Here is a 16,864-nt window from a genome sequence, read left to right as displayed (position 1 = left end):
TACTAAATATATATATTTTTATATACTAATACATATATATATGAAGTAAAGCCAACCAAATTTAGAAAACATACAGAACAACTGTTTTTATACCAATAATTAAATTTGATAAGATAAAGTTATTTACAAATATAAAAGGTATTTCAAAAAAATCTTATTAAGTGGGATGACAATGTATCTCAAAGGAAAGCGTGGAATCAAATCTTCATTTCATAAACAGATTCATAAATCTGAATGAAGTGGTACCTCCCATTTTTTTCTATATGCTGGAGAAACAGAAATACACGGTAGGTATTAATCCAGAAAGTATTAATATAATATCAGGACCACACATACTATGGGAGAAAGTTGACTTGATGATGTTAGATATACATGAGAACTAATTCATAATGAATTGATTTTAAAAAATGTGTTAATATCATAATCTGATTATTTAACCTTAATCATTTGATCAGATCTTTTAAAAATTTTCAGGGAGACATAATGTTAACCGTTGACCTTCAGACGCAATATTTCCAGCAAATTTTCAATTCTGAATTAACACAGCTACCACACTCACACACAAAGGAAGTTTACCTGCAGTAGGATCTTTAGCCAATGAGTTATCCAAGGCACTTGTTATCGCCTGGAAAAGATTCATTTTCTGAGTTTGCCCTGTGAAAATTTAAAGAAAAAAATTTTTAAGTAACATTCCTACACTGCAAGATGTATAAAAAAATAACTAGTTTCTTAAAAGTTGATTAAAACATGACTAAAATCAAAGTAGAAAGGAAGATACAGAATACACTATGTGAATTTATTGGATTATTCACAATGAGGCTAGTTTTGTGGAAAGTACAAAAGCAATATAGACTTCTGCGCTTGATGATGAAGCAAAATTTACACATATTAAGCAATTAAAAAACAAGTATAAAAAAGGAAAAAGGAATTTAATCAAGTCACCAAATGTGTAGAGACAATAAATAAAAGTGATGGGAAGTCGGAAAAGGGAACCAGCCAGAGTAAAAGTGGTCTGGGAAGACACTCTGGACAGGGGTTAAATACATCATTAAAAGTGCACATGACCCGAGGCACATGTTAAATATGCCAGTAACAGCAAATAGCCATGGGCCATGAAACAATGAGGGAGGAAGGCTAATGATAAACTTGAGCACTCAGAACTTGCTGGTGTTTGGAGAGTACTACAAGCCCATGCCTCGACACACCATGCTGAGTAATTCCTACTGTCTTACTGCTCAAGTATTATTTCTGCAAGCCAACCTCTGGCTCCCTAAATAGGTTGATAGGAGGGTGAAATGGAACAGTACATGGAAAGCACTTAGGACAGTACCTGACACAATGAGTGCTAAATAAATAGGAGCTATTTATTATTAGAAACTGGACTTTGCCCGTGTCCTTCATCCTGACCTTGGTATTATCTTGAATGGATAAAACTTTATTTAATAAAGTTCCAAATGTTAGAATTCAGGAACATCATTACTTTAGAGCTTTCAGTCTTGGTGCTGCCCAGAACTTGGGGTCAGCTCCTCTCCAAAAACACTCTTCAGGGCAGAGAAAAGCTTCTGCCTGAATCTTCTCTGATCCACAGGCCACCTTCACTTTAGGGCCTGATCTGTGCACCAGTGTTCACTTTAACCCACAGCCATGCTGGCAGCAAATCCCTTGAACACCTGCTAATTACCCTGACTACGGTCCCATCTAACCTCTGTGTTCCTCGGTAGCCTGCTGTGTCCCAAAAGCCACGGCCTAATTCAGTGTGGGTCACAACGGTACCATCAACACTCTGGCTGTCATACACGCTGGCCACTCACCCTTATCCTGGAGACCCATCTTCGTCCCAAGCCCAGCCTGGATCCACAGCACGCTCTGATTTATGACATCGTCCATCATCCACTGATACTCAATCTTCTGACTCGCTACCTGCTCTGACCCCTTCCACACTGCCGAATGCCCGGGCTTCAGGTCTGGGCAATGCCCACTTGGATCTGCCCTGCTGCCCTCTCTGCCGAAAATAAAGGCCTGTTTCTACTCTTATTTTTATAAATAAATAAAATCTTAAAAAAAAAAAACAAATCTGGGGCACCTGGGTGGCTCAGTCGTTAAGAGTCTGCCTTCAGCCCAGGTCATGATCCCAGGGTCCTGGGATCGAGCCCCGCATCGGGCTCCCTGCTCGGCGGGAAGCCTGCTTCTCCCTCTCCCACTCCCCCTGATTGTGTTCCCTCTCTTGCTGTGTCTCTCTCTGTCAAATAAATAAATAAAATCTTTAAAAAAAAAAAATACAAATCTACTCTTATTCTTGATGGGGTTAATAGGAATTCATTCCAGAAAGTATTGTTATGCCATGTATGCCAAAGGATACATAATCACACCACATGTCCATGACTCATAATCTATTTTTCTTCAGGCTAAGGCTATATCATTTAATAGATACTTGCCTTAAATCCTTCTCCACTGTATAAAACCTCTTTAAAAGTGCTTTTTGGTACGCGGCATCAGATGACAATGGTTTAGGGCAAACCTTTTATCCTACCACCGTGACATTCCCATTCTTTCTCCCATTTCACACATTTCCTAAAGCAAGATTTTTGTCTATTATGATGTTCATAGCTAAGAACCTAAGAAGGATAAAAATGCCTAAACATCTAAAGTGGCATTTATTTCAAGTGTGCTGACCATCTGAATTAATCCTGAATGCCTCCAAGACATCTTATTTCATTGCTTCAACGAGTTTGGAGTACAAAAAAAGCAAATACTTTAATACTAAAAATCATACCAAGTAAATCTGGAAGGTATTGCTTAATTACCCACAAAGAATCTACTCATCTTGTAGGAAAGTAATTTATAAGTATGGGTATTTAAAGGCTTTATTTCCATGTAAGCACAAAAATTTCCACTCCTAAATACTTTTTTCAAATAGATGCAAAATTTTAGGGGTTTGGATTAACTGCTATGCTACTAGATGCTTTTAAAAGATTTAAATAATTTTTAATAGCGCAACAGCTATCTTTCAATTATTTTTAAAGTTGCAGTGTGGTCTGTGAATGAGTGGGGAAGAAATCACAAATTATTCACATGTGAGATCACTTTAAATATTTATTCACCTTAGAATTACTTATTCTCCTACAGGTTATATTAAAGATCATTGATAAGATATGCCTATGTTCTCTCATGATAAAGTACGTACCTGCAGCACGTCTAACTATGAACACTAAAAAATTATTAAACACTGCTGCCAAATCATACAATCACCAGTATTAATAAATGGCTGCTAAATTTCAAAACCAGACTGACAACTCTTCTTTCCAAGATAAAAAGTTAAAACGAAACAAAAATGGACACAGCAGTGCAATTTCCCTAGTCAGGGATACCAGCTAACGGATACCAATTGGTAAAACATAGCTTTACGGATGGAGTGAGCCGATCACTTGAACCTGTCCTAAGTAGAGCATTGTGAAAAACCAGGTCATTATCACTGCTGCAAAGATAAAGTGGTATGTAATGTAGTGTCGGTGGAATATAAGGAACACAATGGAACAGAAGCCCCAAGAGGGCAGGGATTCTTACCTGCTTTTGATCAGAAGTACATGCTTAGTGCTTATAACAATGCCTGCCACGTAGTAGGTGCTCGATAAATATTTGTTGAATGAATGACTGAACAAAGAAACATATGAGGCTAGTTCAATAAAGATAAAATATACAAAGTAAATTGTTAATCAACCACTTAAAGAGGAAGAAATACAGTAGGAAAAATATCTACCGATGTTACAATTCAGAGTCAGACTGCAGGGGAGGGGGAATGAGGCAGAAGTGATACTGAGGTGGAGAATTCAGTTATTCTGAATAACTCTTCAGTATGCAGTAGCACTGAAGGGAGAAGCCTTCCACAGAACTAGAGGATTGAGACAAAAGGGGCAAATAGGTGCCCAAGGAGCAGTGTCTAGAAATAAACAAGGTCAACAGCAGGGCAGGCAGACAGTGAAGTGCCTTTGTAGTTAGACCATGAACAAATAAAAATACACAGCTGTGATATGGAAGGTGAGGATCTACTTTCAGAAACCAAAGGTTCTGCCAGCACATTCAGCACTGTACCTCCTCTGAGCTGCCTAGTCCTTGGTATACACCTGGATAGCATAGCATTTTCATGTCATATTCCTTAGAAAGCTCAGCACTTAGTGCCTAACCCACACATGACAATCAGGACATGCCCGTGGAAGCATGATGGAGGAATGATTTTAGTGGCATAATCTGGCACTAACCACACGGTGAAATGGAAAGATGCCTAAGAAACTACCTATTTTCTCCCAACAAAACCTCTTCTATCCCCGCCCCCCCCGCCCAGGTGCCCTGTCCTCCGGGAATCCCTTTGTATGTGCCATATACGTACCTCTATCCATTCTAATCCCTATTACAGCGTTTCCCAACCTCTACCCCATAAAGTAAGTTTCATAGAGAATTCAAATATGAGGGACAGAACATTTTGTATTAAAATATAAATGAAGGATCTATAATCATAAATGCCTTTTTAAAGTGCCCGTAAAGAAGGGGGTGGGGAGACTGCCACCTGAGGCCAAAATTGGGAAGACCTAAGAAAGCTTTAAAGTTGAAGAGACTATGGCTAGGAGCCCTGGGTCCCCCATCTCAGGGCACCTGGTAACATGTCCTGGTATGATGAGCTACAGCTGTTTCCCTTCCTTCGGCTGGATACTTCCCTACTCGGTCGGTCTCTAAATGGTTTTTAAATTCTTCTGTATGCTGGTGACTCCCAGATGGGTTTCTCCAGTCCAGACCTCTCCTCTGAGCTTCTGACTTACATCCAACAGTCGCCAGTTCCCAACTTGGGTGTCAGGCTTTTCTAATTCAGTAAGCACTCAACTAAACTCTTGATGTCTGCTCCCAAAACCAGTCTTTTCCATCTTAGCAAACAGCACTATCCTCAACTCAAGTGTCCAAGCCAGAAATTGAGAAAGCACCCTTGAATGTCTTCCTTTGATTCATTTCTTGTATCCAATCCATCCAATCCTACTTCCAAAATACAGCTTCTTCCGAAGATATATACTTTGGATATATCTTTGGATATATACTACTTCCAAAATATAGCTTAAAATCTAGTGCTACAGGGCGCCTGGGTGGCTCAGTCGGTTGAGCGACTGCCTTCAGCTCAGGTCATGATCCTGGAGTCCCGGGATTGAGTCCCGCATCGGGCTCCCTGCTCGGCGGGGAGTCTGCTTCTCCCTCTGACCCTCCTCCCTCTCATGCTCTCTGTCTCTCATTCTCTCTCTCTCTCAAATAAATAAATAAAATCTTTAAAAAAAAAAAAAAAATCTAGTGCTACAATGTCCGAATTCCAGAACTCACCATCTCTTTCCTGTTCCTGAAAACCACCTCCTAATGTCCTATCTTAGCCATCTCTGGCTGCTACAGCAACAGACTGAGCGGCTTAAACAACAGAAACTTCTTCCTCACTCTTCTGGAGGTTGGGAAGTCCAAGACCAAGGTGAGTTCCTGATGAAGACCCTCTTCCTAGTTTGCAGAAGGCCATCTTCTTGCTGCATCCTTACATGGTGGAAGAGAAAATCTCTCTTGTGTCTCTCCTTATAAGGGCTTTAATCCCATTCACGAAGGCTCCACCCTCATGACCTAATTACCTCCCAGTGACCCCCATCTCCAAATACAACCACACTGGGGATTAGGGTTTCAACATAAGAATGAGGGGATGGGGAAGATACATTCAGTCCATAGTACCACCTCCTCACTTCTACTCCTTCACCGCTCATTCAACAAAGGGCTACTACAATTAAGTCCTAAAAAGTACTGCATTTCATGTTACTCCTCTGCTCAAAATCCTTCTAAGTTCTCTGACTGCACCCAGAATAAAGCCCCACTCCAAATCATGTCCACAAAGCCCTGCTTGATCTCATACCTGCCCACCTCAGAAGTCCTATTGTGTACCATTATCCCCAAGGCTCAGCACCTGACTCTTCTCTCAATTCCCCCAAACCAAGCTCCCTGCAACATCAGGACCTTCATGCACACTGGGTCCTCTGCCTGGCACCCCCTTCACACCTCTTTGGATACTCCTTCGTGATCCCTTAGAGCCTAGTTAAATGCTACCTCTTCTTAGGGGTCTCACTAGATCTCTATTATTCTTTTTTCCTGCACCGGAACATTTCCTATAGGTCATTTATTGCAACTGGGATTGATTTAAGTATGCATTTGCTTGCTATTTGTTGTCCATCTCCCCCACTAGACTTCAAATTCCATGAGCACGGGTCCATATCCACATTTGTATTTTGTGCTAAGCACCTGGCACAAAGTTTAGTATCCAGGAGAAAATTAAAATGCATAGAAAATTAAAATGCATACAATGAATAAAGAAACCTATACATACACATAATGCCTAAAATCAGGGACAGGGGAGAGGCCCAGATGTGTTCTTGGGGAGCAAAACAGTGCAATGAAGGAAGTTTAAATGTCAAAAAGTAGAGGGGCATGCGGGTTAAGGTGATAAAGCGTCAGACTCTTGATTTCAGCTCAGGTCATGATCTCAGGGTCGTGAGATCAAGCGCTGCATTGGGCTCACGCTCAGTGTGGAGTCTGCTTGTCCATCTCCCTCTGCTCCTCCCCACCCCTACCCCTCTCACTCACTCTCTCTCTCTCAAATGAAATAAATAAAATCTTAAAAAAAAAAAAAAAGTATAAGTTTAGGGGCGCCTGGGTGGCTCAGATGGTTAAGCGTTTGCCTTTGGCTCAGGTCATGATCCCAGGGTCCTGGGATCAAGCCCCGCATTGGGCTCTCTACTCAGCAGGGAGCCTGCTTCTCCTTCTCCCTCTGCCACTCCCCCTGCTTGTACTCTCTCTCTCTGTCAAATAAATGAAATCTTAAAAAAAAAGTAGAAGTTTAACCATTTAAAACCTATTTGCATCTAAGTTTCTTTACCATAAAAATGTGGATGATAACAGGATCTCTATCACAGCACTGTTACATGAGGATTAAATGAATTGCTACATGTAAGCACTCAGAATAGTGTTTGATACCTGGTAAGCTCTGATAAAAGTGTCTGCCGTCATTATTACCATTCTTCGGGGTACCATGGAAAAGTCTGGATGAACAATGATAAAGTCAGAAGAAGAAAACAAAGTAGGAAGAGAAAACAGGAAGGACTCGATTTGGGGCAATTCTAAATAAGACAGGGAAAAAACACATGGAGAGAATTATCTAGTCTCAAAGGTTCCCAACTTTTGACATGGTTGTGTTGGTGCCAGACTAACACTCAGATGAGCCTACCTCATAACGCTATATTCTGCCAACACTTCCAATACTATGGAATAAATGTTTGTGTCCTCCCCCTCAACATTTGTATGTTGAAACTTCATCCCCAGCATGACGGTACTTGGACATGGGGCTTCCGGAGATGAACAGGTCATGAAGGTGGAGCCCTCCTGAATGGGATTCATGCCCTTACAGAAAGAGACCCCACAGAGCTCCCTTCCACTATGTGAGGTCACAGTGAGAAGACAGCCGGCTAAGAACCAAGAGGCAGGGCCTCACCAGACACCAAATCTGTCAATTCCTTGATCTTGGACTTCCCAGCCTCTAAAACTGTGAGAAATAAATTACTGATGTTTATAAGCCACCAGTCTATGGTACTTTTGTAACAGCAGCCCAAACGCACTAAAACATCCAATCAACACATCCAAACCTAAGTTATCCTCTCTCCAAAAACGTGTTTCTCTCTTCCAGCATCCCTCATCTGTATCAGTGATACCACCATTCACCCTCCTTTCGGCATCCCAGGCTAAAAATGTCAAGTCATCTTTGATACCCCTTCCCCTCAGCCCCCACAGGCAAAAGAGCACCAGATCTAGTCAATGCCTTCAAAACACACAATCATCCCCACTGACACCCCCCAACCTTTAAACAATTATATCCTCTCACATGGACAGTACAATATCCCTCTGATCGCTCTGTCTCCTTACTTTCCCTTCATTAATCAATTCTATAAACTCTCCTCATAACAATGCACGAGCACATCGCAAGTCATTCTCTTACCTATAAGCAAGTGATGGCCCTCCCCAGCCCACAGAATCAAACCTGAACCTGAATGTAACGCACCCAGCACAGTGTAAGCTACATTGGATATATTCAATCTTTTCTCTCCCCCAACCTTTCTTCTGGCTTTCCAAACTTATTTCCTACCCCTCCTCTTTTTCCTCCAAACAAACTCACTTCTTCTCATTCCTTATAAAAGCCTATGCTTTCTGGCCGCTCTTTGCTCCTGTTGTTCCCTTCTCTACAAATTCTAATGCTGGAATGAAGACCTTCATCCCCACAGAAAGAGATTCTTTGGTCTACCCTTGATTTCTGAGAGCGGCCTGCCTCCCCCAGCGTAACCACAAAGGCTTTTCCAGATGCCACAGAACAAGCCTACCTCACAATGGGGGCTTCCCCATTGCTTGCCCTTTTTCCTTCCAGGAGAACACTCTTCTTCTACGTTGGAGGTAATTCCTTAGTCATTCCTCACGGTGAAGCTTAAATGTCACCTCCTCAGAGTCGACCCCAACCATCACTCTATTTAAGCAGTCTCTTTCATGTGTAAAAATAACCAAAATTTTAAAAATAAAACTATTTGTAGCATACATGAAAGACAAAGAGTTACTATCTTCATTAATATCGTTAATATACAAAACATGAGCAGAACAGTAGTGTGAGAGGCTCTGAAGATAGACCTATTTGGGTTCACATTCTGGCCCTGCTACTCCTCAGACTTGGGCCAGCCACTAACATCTCTGAGCTTCAATTTTCTCATCTATAAAATGAGCATAACACTCTCTAGGTCACAAGGTTACTGTGAGGATTACAGACTGATGTCTATCACACCTGGAATAGACAGTTGTTCAGTAATGGTAGATAGGATTCGTACTGATAGACAAAATTACTAGGCATATAATTTTTTAAATATGCAAAGACGAGGAACATCCAATTCACAAGAGAAAATAAATCTGGCAAACAAATATCTGGTAATTACTCCTTAATAGAAATAAAACAAGTACATATTATAACAAAGTGCAATTAGAACAACACACCCAAGCATGCGTGCACACACACAATTCTGATCCCAATTCCAATCTGTGTTTTTTTAACACACAACCAAGCAATTCTGCACCACCAGCTGGGTGCCCTACAATGCGACCCAATTCTGACACCATCTGCCTGGGGTTAGTGTCAGACCCCACAGGTTAAGGGCTCAGTCATAAGACTGTGCCCACCTCCCAGTTCACATGCCAATCACAAGTCCAGGTTGTCACCCATGCTTCTGACTCACTGGCTATAGATTGGAGGTTCCCACCATTCCCTCTCTGGGTTCAATTAATTTGCTAGAACGGCTCACAGAACTCAGAGAAATATTTTACTTACAAGATTACTGGTTTATTATAAAAGGACATGACTCAGGAACAGCCAGATGGAAGAGATGCATTGGGCAAGGTATGGGTCAAGGGCACAGCTCCCACGCTCTCTGAGCACGCCACTATCCCTGAATCTCTACCTATTCACCAACCCAAATGCTCTCTGAACCCCATCCTTTTGGGTTTTCAAAGGAGGTCTCATTACATAGTCATGACTGATTAAATTCATTCAACCTCCAGAACCATTCCCCTCTGCAAAGGTCGGGGGTGGGACTGAAATCACACGATCGATTCCTCTAGTGACCAGCTTCCATCCTTAGATGAACTAGGAGCTTTCAAAAAGTTACCACCAGCGTAACAAGGCACCTTTATTGCTCTCATCAAAGGGAATTGCAAAGGTTTAGGAGCTCTGTGCCAGGAAAAGGGGACAAAGACCAATATGTATTTCTTATTATAAATCACAGTATCACAGCACGACTGTGATTTTATCATGACACCAAATACTCAGACTCTTATACATGCAAATGGAAGTATAAACTATAATTTGAACTATGTATTAAAAATCCATTAAACTGTTCCTATCTTGAGTCAGAAATCTCATCCCTAGGACTTTATTCTAAAGAAATAATCTCAGATACATAAAGGATACATGAAATGTTTCTAACCACATTATTTAGAACAGCACAGAAGTGTAAAACAAAAGCATAATGGTAATTATTTAAAAGTTTCCACTTATTGAGTGAGTGCTTCTTAGTAGTCAAACTGGGTTAAGTACATTGTACACAACTGTCTATATTTAGTTTTTGTAACAATCTCTGAAGTAGGTATTATTATAAAATCCTTACTTACAAAGAAACTGAAGCCTAGAGACGGTGAGTAATCCAAAATCATAGGTAGCAGGGCCAAAACCAAACCTAGGACAATCTGATTCTAGGGCCAAGATCTGAACCACTAAACTAGAGTGTTTATACTCCATGGAACATGTCGCCCCCCCCCCTTTTTTTTAAGATTTTATTTATTTATTTGACACAGAGAGAGAGAGCACACAAGCAGAGGGAGCGAGAGAAACAGGCTCTCTGCTGAGCAGGGAGCCCAGTGTGGGGCTCAATCCCAGGATCATGACCTGAGCCGTAGGCAGATGCTTAAGGAACTAAGCCACCCAGGCACCCTGAACATACCGCTTTCTAAAGAAGGTTATGAAAACTATGTAATCATATGGGGAAATACTTCTGATTAAGTAATGCAGATTGTATCTGCGTTAAAACTACAGTTACAGGAAAAATTTAATTCTGCTAATTTGATCAATGGAATAATTTAATTCCACTAAACTGAAAGGAAATACCTGGAAGGATACACACCAAAATGTTAGCAGTATTTACAAATAGTAGTGGATGGTGAGATTACTTTTTCTTACTTTTTTCTATTATCCAAATTATCTGTAACATGCATTTATTTTTATTTTTATAAGGACAAACATATAAACGCGATTATCATTCTACCTGGATTTTAGTAATTTTACAATTATGGAAGGAGGCTGGGGAGATTAAGAAGACCTATATTCTATTTCTCGAGTATTGGGCTAAAGTTTCTTTGCTTTCAAGACAGAATTCAAGGTTCATCCTGTTGGTGAGAAAAAATTGCTATTCATTTTTATGGTATCTACTGTTTCACAAAAGTGGTACACCTCTTAGTAAATTATTTCTGCATGCATTATAGCACATTGTTTAGAATGGAAGCTCTAGATTCTAAATAATTAAAATCCAAAGCGGAAGCTATCACTAACTTATCTGTGTAACCTTGGACAAACTATCTCAAGACTTCAGTTAACATCACTTACCTCTAAAGGTTGTCCTAAGCATCCAATGATATAATGAATGTAAATTTTTCAGCACAGTCCCTGCCTATGGTAAGCACTCAATATATATTCATGCCTATTATTCACAAGTATAGGCACCCTTCCAAAAATATCAGATCTAGCATGTGAGAAGTTATCAGACAAGGAAAAGGTAAATGTTCTCTTATTGTTTCCATTGTTCTGATAATAGACACTAGATCTTTCAGAGATTACATATAACTTGCAGAAGAAATGGTAAAAGTCATGCAACTGTCATACTGTGAGGAGTTTGCTACGTGCCCTTCCTACTAATGAGCGTACTAGATGGCCTCCTCCTCCCCTCACCTTCATCAATTACCCCCTCCTTAGCTAAGTGGCAGCCTAGCCCAGCCCAGGCTCATTGCTAGGCTCAAATGGGAAACCTGGGATTCTTTCCCATCTCCAGGAACAACCTGTTCTATGACTTGGGGGAAATCAATTCAATTACTTAGTCCTTCCACTTCCTCTTCCCTGCCAAAGCAAAAATAATAATATTATTATCATCATCATTATTAAAGAATAAAAAAAATCATCATCATCATTATTAAAGAATAAGAAAAAAAATCATCATCATCATTTTTAAAGAATACGGAAAAAATTCTCTTTTAAATACCGGTGCCTGCAGTTAATGGCCCAGTTCCGGACAAACTGGGACAACACCTAGGGCCAAGGCTGGGAAAGTAAGGATGGAGAACTGAGAAAAGGAGGCGTTCCCTGGGCACCACCCCTCCACCCTCTGCCCTTCCAGACCGCGGTCTGCCCTCTCACCCATCTCGAGGGTTCTGAGGGAATGCCTCTCGAGGGTTGTACAGTCACAAAAATAGAGCGACGAGGAAACCACAGTCAGACCCTGAAGTAGGGAGGCTCCAGAAAGCAGGGCAGGAATCACACCAAGATGCAAGATCAGCCTGCCGGCCGCCGCCCACACAAGCAGGGTGGCCCTCCTTGCGAGGCCCCCACAGGCCTGGGAGGCTGGATTGCACCAGGAGCAGACAGGGCAGTCCCTAGCTCACCATACTCCTGGGGCTCCGGGTCCGGCTGGAAAGTGAAGTGAGCCACATGCCTCCTCTGCGCCGCAACCCCAGGGGCCGAGTCCAGCTGCAGCAAGCCCCGCAGCAGCCCCGCGCCTCGAAGCCGACGCCACTGTCCTTCCGCCCCGGCCGCACGTAGCCTCAACAGCCCGCCCGCAGTCGCCGCTAACGCCGCCATCCCCGCTTGCAAACCGGGTTTGCTAGCTACGCCGCCGCACCCGGCAGGCAGAGAGGGCGGAGCACCGAGACGACTTCCTTATTGGTTGCGCCCAAGGGGAGGACCCATGAAACGGACCAATCGGAGTTAGGAATTCGGGGGTGGGGAAGGGGACGAGGGGAGGCCAGGGGTGTTTGCTCGTAGAGCGCATGCGGAAGAGGAGCTGGGGCGGGGGCGAGCGAGCAGGTGAGCTCCAATGAAATTGTCCCTGGAGGTGGAGCCTTCACAAAGTCCCTGCACGGTCCCCCGGCGCGGACGCGGGTCTGTAATGTTACACACTAACCCTGGATTTGTTCTGTACTGATGTCATTTGCATTGTTACCTCCGATAACTTTTTCATTTTGAGATTTATGCTCTCTTTCCAAAATGTAACCCTTTTTTAGCCGCTCCTACTCTTTATCTGTATTATTTTATAAGTAAAAGATGGAAAGGGTTACTGATGGGCATTTAAAATTGGGAATCACTGCTCAAAGCTTCCGCTCTTTATTCAAAGCTTCCTTGAATGCTTACTAAGCATGTAAACATTTTTAGTGATTTTGTTTGTCAGGATTTAGGGGAGAGTTGGAGGGGTAAACTCAGATTTCATCCTGCAAATCCATGTAATAGGAATTCAGATGCATTTTGCCCAAGTGCCGTGAAAATGACCTGACCGGCTTACTCTAACTTTGAAACTTGGAGAATTCCAATCGTTAATTTACGTTTATAATAATCAACTTCAAAAATCTTTTTAAAAATCCAAGTGTTTTAAAGGATACCTTCCCTGCTCATGAATTTAAAAATCACAGTAAAATATGAGAGACAAAAGTGAAAGTGTTTCCATGAAATGAAGGTAGGAGGGGGGAAGGACAGGCCCAAAACAGAATTGGGAGAGGAGTGGGAGAAAATGAAGAAGAAGGAAGAGGGGGAAAGGATGTTCTTCTTCTGTTATTCTTGGCCTCACAACCTATGTTTGGTTTTACAAGGGACGCGAGGGAGGAGAGAGAAGAAATGGGGTGAGGACAAAGGCCAGGAGATGCACCAACTGCGTTTTCTGCTTGGGACTGAGAGACAGAAATTTAAATCTGCTAAAGAGAGAACCAGAATTATATTCATTATCCCTACTCCTACACCAATATATCCATTATTCCTATTCCTACTCTACACCTGCGAGGGGCTTGGCGTTGGGCGTGGAGCCTGCTTAAGATTCTCTCTCTCTCCCTTTCCCTCTGCCCCTCACCCCCCCACCCTCTCTAAGATGATGATAATAATCATAATCATAATAATAATAATAATAAAAGAATGTCCTAGTTGGTAGAGAAAAGAGACAAATTATATAACTACAATCCAATGTCACAGGGACTCTAGAACAGTGTGAACAAAGTGAACCATACAAAGAGCAATATGCTCTGTTTTTAGAAGTCAAGAATGTTTCTAGAAGTAATGCTGAGCTGGACCTAAAAGATGAGTGAAATTATCAGGCAAACTATGGAGGGGAAGGTATTCTAAACAAAGAAAAAAACACAAAGGCTAACAGGGCCAGAAGGAACACGGTGCATTCTAGGAAGAGAAAACAGATTGGTGGCTGCTAGACTTGGAGTGTAGAGATTGACAGAAGTCAGAAAGATAAATTAGAGGGAGATTTTCAAGGTCTTCATACGCTGGTCTAAGAAGTGTGGACTTACAACTACATACAGTCAGAAACAACAAAGAGAACACCTAACAGATTTGTCTGGCAAGCAAATTGTTATTGAGGGGGCATGAATTTGAAATTTTCCCTATCCTCACCATACCATCTGCCTGGTAACCGTGAAAATGTCTATGTTATTAAAGTGGGATCTACCCTGGCCACATTTCATTGATAATAAGTTGGGAAACTGTCATTTTCTGGGAATTTTGGAAGCATAATTTAGAAAGATAGGGTATCTTTAAGTGCCACTGGGAGATGCAAAAAATGAGAATTTTCAGAAATCTGGTAGATCAGAAAAGGTGAAAAATAGACTGCATTTGAGTTCCAGATTCTATTTGTTCCTGAGGTCTAAGTGCTTTCTGGTCCTGGGTTTCTATGAGACTATGAGACACCATGATAGCCTTCAAATAGATTCTTCTCTTAGCTTAAGTTACTTCTAATTGCATTTCTGCAAACTTAACCTGCCTGAACACCTTCAGAACCCATGACTGTGGAGGGAATACAAAGCGAAGTTGCCAGTCGTTCTTCAGAATGACTCTTGGCTTATTCTCTGTCATTGAGCTTCAGTACGTGTACAACCTACGCCTGTTTGAACTCAGCTTGCTTTTGGATACCCTTCATATATAGCGACATAATATTCTGTAGTCTTATATCCTATGTCCTGACTCCTGTTCCCATTCAAACTCAACCAGAGGCATCAGGGACATGAAGTAGCCAAGGGCTCAAATTCTTGCTTTAGAATTTTAAAGTAGATTGTAATGCTGATGGCAGAAACAATAATTTGAGAAAAGAGTTTGAGTTTCAAAGACTAGTTTCTGCGTATTAAACCTTAAGAACCTGAATGGCTTAGGGCACAAAATTCATGATCTACACAAAATATCGTAAATAGCATGCTGATTTAAGAGTCAGTTTTTCCCACCTCCCATGGAGGCAGAGCCATAGCACACAAGAAAACTGTTGGTGTCTCTCTCTGCAGATAGGCCTGGGAGTATCACAGAGTCCTCACACCCCCCACCGTGGCATGGCATTTGGAACAACAGAATGCTTCTCTTATATGGCCAAGAGAGATGCAGGTATGGCATCAAGGTCTAGAGAACTTAAGAAGGCCCAGAAGTCAGAATGACAAGGCATTTTTATCTAGAATATACTTTTTAAAAATTCTTAAACTTGATAATAAGAAGATAAATTACCTAATTTGAAAAATCAGCACAGAATGCAACCATCAGTGGTGGGAATGCAAAATGGTACAGCTGCTTTGGAAGACAGTTTGAAACTTACAAAACTAAGCATACTCTCATCATACTTACAATCCAGCAGTCACGCTCCTTGCTATTTAGCCAAAGGAGTTGAAAATTTATACCCACAAACAACTGCCCACAAGTGTTTATTGCAGCTTGATTCATAATTGCCAAAATTCGAAAGGAACCAAGATGTCCTTCAGTATATGGATAAATAATTGGATTGGATAAATAAACTGTGGTATATCCAGACAATAGAATAGTATTTGGCACTAAAAAGAAATGAGCTATCAAGTCATGAAAAGACATGAAGGAACCTTAAATGCATATCACTAAGGAAAATAAGCCAGTCACAAAAGACCACATAGTGTACAATTCCATTTATATGAAATATCCAGAATAGGCAAATCGGTAGAAACAGAAAGTAAATTAATAGTTGCCAGGGGCTAGGGAAAAGGAGTAATGGGGAATGGTTGCTATTAAGTATGGAGTTTCTTTTGAGGTAATGAAAATATTCTAAAATTAAATAATGGTGATAGTCACACAATTTTGTGAATGTACTGAAAATCACTGAATTGTACACTAAAAGTGAATTTAATAGCACATAAATTATATTTCAGCAAAGCTGTTGTTTAAAAAATCAAGTTATGGAAGAGTAATAAAAGTTACATTTGTCTACCTGAATATGTGGTTTAGGAGATTCATTCCCCTACAGCATGTGTTTGACAACATGTTTGTTAGTTCATAGACTCTGTTTGAAATTGGTCTCAATTCAGGACTGGAGATACTTAGATGGAAGAGCTCCAGGGTTTTCCTTGATTTGCTGCTTACCGCATGGAAGAATCCTGTTGGGATCATTCTGAAAAGAAAATCCAAAATATAGTCAAAGCCAATGTATTCATTTCCTAGGGCTGCTGTAACAAAGTACCACAAACTGGGGACAGAAATTTATTGTCCCTCAGGTCTGAGGCTAGAAATCCAAGATAAGTGTTAGCAGAGTCATATTCTGAAAGCTGTCGGGGAATCCTTCCTTGCTCTTCCTAGCTTCTGATGTTTTACTGGCAATCTTTGACGTTCCTTGGCTTGCAGCCGCGTAAACCCAATCTCTGCCTTTGTCTTCACAAGATGTTCTCACTGTTCTTCCTTTCTTGTCTCTGGTATCCTCATACAGCCATCTTATAAGGACACATCCAGTCTTATTGGATTATGAGCTCACCCTACTCCAGTATGATCTCCTCTTAACTATTTATGCCTACAACTCTTTTACCACATAAGGTCATATTCTGAGGTACTAGGTGTTAGATCCTGGAGGTTACGTTCAACGTATCTTTTGGGGGATGGGCACAATTCAGTCCTCGACAGCCAGAGATTTAATGGCAGAACAGAAGCTAAATAGATGCTATTGATGAATTTTCTGGAGATGCCTGCATTGTT

General features: G+C 41.3%; 1 protein-coding gene across 10 annotated transcripts in view; it reads right to left on the bottom strand.

Moving 5' to 3' along the window:
* BCKDHB (branched chain keto acid dehydrogenase E1 subunit beta) overlaps positions 1 to 12,537 on the bottom strand; it is a 210,614-nt gene extending 198,077 nt beyond the window's left edge. For 3 of the 10 annotated variants that reach the window (XR_010413678.1, XM_064597797.1, XM_064597801.1), the window contains exons 1-2: positions 12,292 to 12,537; positions 577 to 654 (exon numbers count right to left, since the gene is read on the bottom strand). Coding sequence is in view for 8 of the 10 variants with exons in the window: in XM_064597797.1 (XP_064453867.1) it covers positions 577 to 654; positions 12,292 to 12,487 (274 nt within the window). In the remaining 2 variants the exon portion in view is untranslated. The remainder of the gene's footprint in view (positions 1 to 576; positions 655 to 12,291) is intronic. The other 7 variants (XR_010413679.1, XM_064597803.1, XM_064597804.1 and 4 more) reach the window with 4 other exon arrangements.
* Positions 12,538 to 16,864: the final 4,327 nt, after the last annotated feature.

Source organism: Mirounga angustirostris, unplaced genomic scaffold (assembly GCF_029215605.1).
Source record: "Mirounga angustirostris isolate CCGP_5_RB_7025 unplaced genomic scaffold, mMirAng1.0.hap1 SCAF_8, whole genome shotgun sequence".
In the NCBI taxonomy this organism is placed as follows: Eukaryota; Metazoa; Chordata; class Mammalia; order Carnivora; family Phocidae; genus Mirounga; species Mirounga angustirostris.
This window is presented reverse-complemented; position numbering and strand designations above follow the sequence as displayed.